Genomic DNA, 7217 nt, shown 5'->3' with positions numbered 1-7217 from the left:
GTGAGCAGGTACGAGTAGTGAGTTTTTGTCTATGGAAAAAGATGGATAAAGCAAAAAAAGCTGTCGGGGGCTAAACATAGAAAAATAAAAAAGAGGATGGGATGTCAAGGGATGCGACAGTAGTTAAATAAGTGGATGGTGAAAAGCAACTGGTAGGATTTAAAGTGTGACGTCTGTGCTTGGAGGCTTGCAAATATTCATGTGAACAGACTAACTAGCGTTTGCTAAGCATATGACGATTGAAACATAACCTATTCCATTAAGATAGCTAGGTGGCTACCATGCTCATACTGAACTTTTAATGGCAAACTGCAAACAGAAATGTCAAGCTAGCAACAACTCATTGCATGTTTTTCCTAACAATCCTAATCCTACATGTAATTTCCTAACAATCCTAGTATTAATAGCTTAATATTGTGCTGATAATGTGGCAAACAAAGGCTAGAGTTGGATCAGCCTTATCCTTTGTGAGCAACAGCTGGCAAAAGGACGTTATGAGAACCGTTTAGACTCTCTTAAAGTCTTAAAGTGACAATGCACCATTTCCATTTTGTCATGAGCTCTCTCTCTGCCTGGTAACACGCGCTGATTAAAGTCTGATGACCTCCACCTGTTCCTGCTCTGCTCTGCCTCACCCTCGTTTACCTACCAGCTGCACTGCATTCACCACTCATCATGCCCGGTATATAAAGCCTTGCTTTTCAGTCCACACTTGTCAGATCGTCTGCAAACCCGCACCAGTTACCTGCCTGTCTTGAAAAACGACTCTTACTCTTTGCCTGTGAACTCCAGACCCGCTCGACTACTTCTTTGATCTCCAGCTCCCCGGTAATCTTGACCTGCCTTCCGTCTCTCTTCTACGAATACAGCCCAGCCCTTGATAAAAACTGCTGCTTCGTTTCAATTGCTGTTGTGTGTGTTTCCCCCAGGACTTCCCGGATCATCCAGCTCCTGCCATTGCTGCTCGGCTATTGGGGGAACACACACACGCAGACTCTTGGAACTCCCGGAACCCCTGAAACCCCTGTAACCCCCAACCCTTAAATAAACATTCTAACGTGACGCTTTTGTGGTCCTCGTCCTGTTTGGTGTCTGACACATTTAACAATACTTCAAGTTCAAATTGGCAGAATTTCTTAAAAAATAATAATTTGCACTAAGTTTACTTTAGTTGTTTGTGGTTTTTGGTTTTTTTGGAGGTGGGGGGGGGCCAATTTGTTGTTGCATACCCCTCAAAAAATGGGTAGCTGCGCCCCTGCCGACGCTACAATACTTTCGTTTTTTCTTCGCGCAGTCTTTTCTGTCTCGTCCCTTCTTTTACCCCCCTGCGCTCCGCCTCCACCATCATTCTGGCCCCATCCCATCGTTACCCGTCTCCTGCTCTGTTTCTCTCGCTTCTCTTCTTCGATCACTTGAATTGGTCTTTTTGGACAGTGTCCCTGTTTTGAGCCATGTTTGCATATATATAGCCTATACTTCCACGAAACTAACGCCCCAAATATTCTGGCTGCCCGCAGGAAATCACATGCATTGTGGGTAGCTTATTTTTTAAATGAAAACATAGCCTGCTATAGAGTTTACAAATGATTTCCTTCAATTTCACGTTTCCATATCATTATAACCCGATTCAAAATTATTTATGAATTAAGTACATTATTAATTAATTAATCATTTTTAATACCTTTCCGACATTGCCCTTTTCATCTCACGTACCCCCTAGTGGCAGCTCGCATGTACCACCGTTTGGGAATCCCTGCGACTGACCAGATACAATCGTGATCATACAATATTTCATTTTGATCAAGGAAACTAACAGAAAAACAAAAAAAGGCAAAGGGACTGAGGCAAAAGACTGTGTACATATTTCAAATTCTGAACGAAGGAACTACTGATCCCATTGCAAATTATACATTTTCCAATTATGCATTTGGGTTTCCTCTTGAATTGTTAAAAAAATAAATATTTGGGTCGTTTCAAAATTGACAGGGTCGGTCGGGTTACAGCAAACAAAAATATGTTTTAAGGATGATTTACATTCTGGAAAGATGTTAAAGATCAACACTGAGGTTGTCTAATTGATATAAACCAAATTGTTTTAATAAAATTGGAGTTTGTTCTGGGTATTTTTTAATTTTTATTGTAGATTGAAATTCCCTTTTGTCTGCCAATGGACTATATGCCATGGAAGGCTCTTTGCATAAATCGTTCAGCATTTTAGCATGTACATTCACTAGGTGTAACACCCAACTGGGTCAGTGTAAAAAGGTAGACTAAAGCAAAAGCCACTACAAAACAGGTGATGGTCCACCAGAAATGTATGAGCTGGCTGAAAAGCCTTCCCGGAAGAGCCTGACATATAGGCCATTGAGGTACAAGGAAAATAGTTCAAGAACAGAGAGTAGGCCAAGAGGCTGGATAATAATACAGAGAGAACAAAGTCTCTTTCACTGTGATCCAGACAGGAACAGAACTAATATCTCATGTGGGGGAGGATATGCTATAGGAAACCCAAATAAATTACCTCATAAATGATAAATGATTGATTCCCAGCACCACTTGCACACCCCCCCTATTGCCTATATCAACATTTCTCTTTTATGCTATCACGATCAGAAGGTTTTTTTTTATCTACCAGCCCTACTTGTCAGTAACAATGTTATTTTAGGAGCCAGGTGTTCTAGAAGAACTCACAAACCAACTTTACACACATGGGTCTTAGTTCAGCAACCAGTCACTGGCTTGGTCATTAATGTTCCTCAGTATTTTAATTGCCAATAGGCCTACAGTAGCCAATGGAGCTGCTGATGGAGATGCTGTTATTGATTCTTTGCTCAGAAAAGATCATTACTACTCCTACAGGATCTGTAAATCTTGGAAACCAGGAACAGGCAGAAGTACCCACCACAGACCCCTCACATAATCTCTGAACAACATTGTTTAAAAGTATTTTTCTTCTTTTGACAGATGCATCTATGCAACTGCAGGATATGAGTGAGTTGCTTAGCTGTGTGAACACCATGTTGAAGACGACTGCACCCCAATCAGAGGAGAGCATGGTGAAGCTGGTGATTACTGCTGTGATCCTCCTCCTGACTGTGTCTGGGGTCTCTACTGGCTGTGCCCCAACTGAGTACCTCACAGGACAGAAGTGCTGCCCCATGTGTAGACCTGGTAAGGAGAACTCTGTCATAGTACACAACATAAATGAATGGCATTAACCAATGTGATCTACGTATGTTATAATTGCTGATTTATTTTCTAAAGGTTTTTGTGTGCAAAGACACTGCACAGAGTTCTTCAGCACAGAATGTGTTCTGTGTCCGTCATCATTCTACACTGACACACTCAATAATCTGGAGTCTTGCAGTCCCTGTACAGTTTGTGACTCCAGTAAGTCAAGGCAAAGCAAGTGTATTTATATAGCACATTTCATACACAGGGGTAATTCAGTGTGCTTTACATGAACAAAAGCAAAGAGCAATAGTACATAAAAGCATAAAAGGGCAATAGTTAAAAAAGTGATATTTATGTAAAAGATATAAAAAACAACAGAATGATTAAAGGACAGAGTGCAAAACAACAAATTACTGGAACACAGCCAACGACTTCATGTTTTGGCATTAACAGTGAAAGGAATAATGAGCATCCTGATTAACAGCATAAAAGCATGAGAGGTTAAAACCAAATAGTGCTCCTAGTCAAACACCCAGTGGACAGCAGCACTCTTAATGGAAGGCAAATACATCAGCAGTTTTGTTTAGGTTTATTTGTGCACATTGTGCATCAACTAATATTGGGTGTTTGCCTTGTTCATTGCAGTTGGAATGTTATTAACTCTGTAATCATTGTATTATGTTCTAATGTAGGTGCAGGTCTAAGAGTGAAGAGGCCGTGCAGCTCCACCTCAGACACACTCTGTGAGCCTCTGGAAAGTCACTACTGCACTGACCCAATCAAAGATGGCTGCAGAGGAGCTGTGGAACACACAAAGTGCTCATCAGGACGGTACATTAAACAGCCAGGTTAGGAAATCCTCTATAACTATCCTAGAGACAGGATGACATTGTTAATTGAGGAGGTGAAAACACACACAGTTGTTAGTTACACTAGAAAGTAACTAGATAGATAGATACTTTATTGATCCCCAAAGGGAAATTCAACTAAAGGCATATTAAATATCAACCTTGGTTTATTGCTGTCTTTTCATGCAGGCACATCGTCTTCAGATACTGTGTGTGGTGACTGTGTAGGTGACACATACTCAAATGGAACATTCACATCCTGCAGACCACACACACAGTGAGTTCATACACTCTACATGTTTCCAGGTCTAGATTAAACACTAAACTGTTAGTCATGTATCTAAACTGTAATTATTTATGTGACCTGTAGGTGTGAGTTGCTGGGACTTTATGTCACAAGAAAAGGATCAACATCATATGACACTGAATGTGCTGAAAGAAAAAACACTGTTGCCATCGTAGTCAGTGTAGTTGCTGTTATAGTCCTCATATGTGGGGTTCTGGTTGGCCTCTTTATATTATGGAAGAAGAAAAAACCCAAACCAACAACCCCACAAGGTAAGAATGTTTTTTGTTAATCATTTAGGCCTACTGTTATCATAGTTGCCATTTTCAAGAATACTGATAACGACAATTGCTCAGATATTTCTCTTTCTTATTTTTTTTACACACACATATTTTCAGTAGTCTATTTTAATTCTTCAATTTTGTTTGCATTTATTTATTTTGCAGACATATTTTTGGAGAAAGACCTTATTGGTCCAGTGTCAGATCACATTGTAACAACAGAGGTAGTTATTCATTAAAGCTTATTCCCATTTCTACCCAAATTTGTATTGCTTTTCTCATAATAATGTTTGTTTTTTACTAGGAGCAAGGTGAAAGCTGTAGTGTGATGGCAGCAGTTCCGTGATCAGAATGATCTGAATGGTCCAAGTGGCCATATTAGTTAAAATGATGGTGAGTAGCCTACTGTTGTGCAACTCAGTCTGTCTGATAGGGATGAATAATATGCTGCAGGTAACATCCTGTGGAACAGCAGCAATCAATGGGTTTTGATGGAAACAAGCTATTTTCCTACAAGAAATGAGAAAATGTTATTATCAAGTTGCAATATGCAAACATCAATGTGAACTAGAAATGCAATTCCCAAGGAATTACCAGTGCATGAAAATGCAAAAATATGATGTAAAATATCATACAGAGAAAAAACAGATAATGCAGCGATAGTTACAATAGTGTTGCTATGTCAAATAAAATGGTTGCTATGCTGGTTGCTAGGGTAATCATGTTGGTTGCTATGGCGGTTGCTAGGCTGACATTGTAGTGGTGGTTGCTAGGTGTTGCTAGGATAATTCAGATGTTTGCTAGATTGTTGCTAGGGAACATATGATGGTTGCTATGCAAAATAAAGTGGTTGCTATGATGGTTGCTAGGGTAATCATGCTGGTTGCTATTGTGGTTGCTAAGTTGACATAGTGGTGGTTGCTAAGTTGTTGCTAGGGTCGTTAAGATAGTATTTTAATGGTTGCTATGTTGGTTTGTTAGGGGGCAGCTGTGGCCTACTGGTTAGTGCTTCGGACTTGTAACCAGAGGGTTGCCGGTTTGAACCCTGACCAGTAGGAATGGCTGAAGTGCCCTTGAGCAAGGCACCTAACAGTTAAACAGTTGAACAGTTAAATAATTGAGTAGTTTGAATTGTTAAATTGTTTAACAGGGAATTACTGTAGTGAGGATTTTTATTTTGAAACAGTTTTGGGCAGAGGAAACAGTTGAACAGGATGTGTAGTCTTAAGAGAGCCAGATTGTATACTTAAAGCCTCAGACTGGCAGTTGCTGCAGGTGGCCTGGCCACCTGGCGCAAGATTCTAATTGCTTATTGTGATTATTGTGATGTCATAATCACCAATGTTAAGTCTTTGGGGAAATTTTGAGTAGTTTTTAATTAATAGTTTAAAAAGTGTAAAATTACAAAGTTGAAAAATACTTTGCTCAACAGTCCTTTTAGAAGACCTACATTTCAAAGTTTGAACGAAGTTTCTACGTTAAACGGTTGAATTAGATGCAGAAAATTTGGTTGGAAGAATAATAATAATAGTTAAGAAGCCCAATGATAACGGTACAGTGCATTTTCATGCACTGTAATTAAACCAGTTCCCCCCACTTGAGGGATGTTAACATGGTGTAGTTGGATAAGTCCAAAGAGTGATATATGATCTCATCCACTTTCTCTCCAGCTGCTTATGAACCAGACAGTATTGCAGAATGGCCTGTTCTCATCCTGGACCGACTGATCACTGTGACCTGAAGGTGCTGATGCATCATACCTCCCCACTGCAGAGACCTGGTCAAGCCAGAGTGGACCTGCATACCATGAGAGAACACTATTTTGGTGGATATGGATATCAGAACTCTCAATAACTCAATAATAAGTGTTTTCAAATCACGTTGTTTGTGACATTTTAAACAAAACACCTGACCTACCTCATGAAGAAAGCACCGCTGTCTACTGTGTGAACCGCTGTGGACCTGCATATCTGATGGTGAACTGAGGGACCTGCCCTGGGCCCTGCAGGAGGATGGAGGCCACAGACTTTGTGATGCCCCAAGTCCATGTGTCTGAGTTCTGCAAAGCCACACAGGGAACATGTACATTTAAGATGTTCACATGGGGCGCCGTGTGAAACAGACCAAATGTGTTGGTGGGTGTTTTGTTTAGGATTTTGTTTTTCAAGGAAACTGGGTTTGGAAGGAAACTGGACGCTATAAGGATTGTCAAAGTTGAGAATACTTTTGTTTGTTGTAGATCTTCAAAACAAAGTGAATGCTGGGTAATCTTGAGAAGCCAGCACTAAGGGATGTGGAATCCTTACAGTCAGAAAACATCTGGGACCCTTATTTAAATGATGGACTAGGTCTAAAGTCTAAAGTCTGCTTTCAGTTGTTTTCTTTTTCAAGGAAAATGGGTTTGGAAGGAAACTTGACCCTATAAGGATTGTCAAGATACTGGATACTGGGAATGCTGGGTAATCTTGAGAACACTAAGGGATGTGGAATCCTCACACTGACATAGAGTCCATAGTGCTAGCCTGGGAATACCCAGATAAACCTTTAGCAAATTTGGGATTTGCTCTGCAGGGCCATCTGGCCAAGAGGCCATTGAAGCCCATTTCCAATGTCCCTAAAACACGGCAT

The 7217-nt window shown here is 40.4% G+C and overlaps 1 protein-coding gene across 1 annotated transcript; it reads left to right on the top strand.

The window, feature by feature from the left end:
- Nucleotides 1–1249: 1249 nt before the first annotated feature.
- Nucleotides 1250–6354, top strand: LOC125294059 (tumor necrosis factor receptor superfamily member 14-like). Its single transcript, XM_048242426.1, has 8 exons — nucleotides 1250–3171; nucleotides 3265–3390; nucleotides 3867–4022; nucleotides 4212–4299; nucleotides 4393–4580; nucleotides 4755–4813; nucleotides 4894–4982; nucleotides 6260–6354. Exons 1-7 carry the CDS (start codon nucleotides 2973–2975, stop codon nucleotides 4933–4935), a joined length of 858 nt encoding a protein of 285 aa, XP_048098383.1. The 5' UTR covers nucleotides 1250–2972; the 3' UTR covers nucleotides 4936–4982; nucleotides 6260–6354.
- Nucleotides 6355–7217: the final 863 nt, after the last annotated feature.

Source organism: Alosa alosa, chromosome 4, assembly GCF_017589495.1.
Source record: "Alosa alosa isolate M-15738 ecotype Scorff River chromosome 4, AALO_Geno_1.1, whole genome shotgun sequence".
NCBI lineage: Eukaryota > Metazoa > Chordata > Actinopteri > Clupeiformes > Clupeidae > Alosa > Alosa alosa.
The sequence above is the reverse complement of the archived record's forward strand: the minus strand, read 5'-3'. Positions and strand labels throughout refer to the sequence as shown.

What these genes read in the sequence shown, in the direction of transcription:
- LOC125294059 (XM_048242426.1), top strand. Translation starts at nt 2,973, where the DNA reads ATGCAACTGCAGGATATGAGTGAGTTGCTTAGCTGTGTGAACACCATG. An exon ending in CTGCCCCATGTGTAGACCTG is followed by an intron (nt 3,172 to 3,264) that starts GTAAGGAGAACT and finishes TATTTTCTAAAG; the next exon opens with GTTTTTGTGTGCAAAGACAC. An exon ending in ATCACATTGTAACAACAGAG is followed by an intron (nt 4,814 to 4,893) that starts GTAGTTATTCAT and finishes GTTTTTTACTAG; the next exon opens with GAGCAAGGTGAAAGCTGTAG.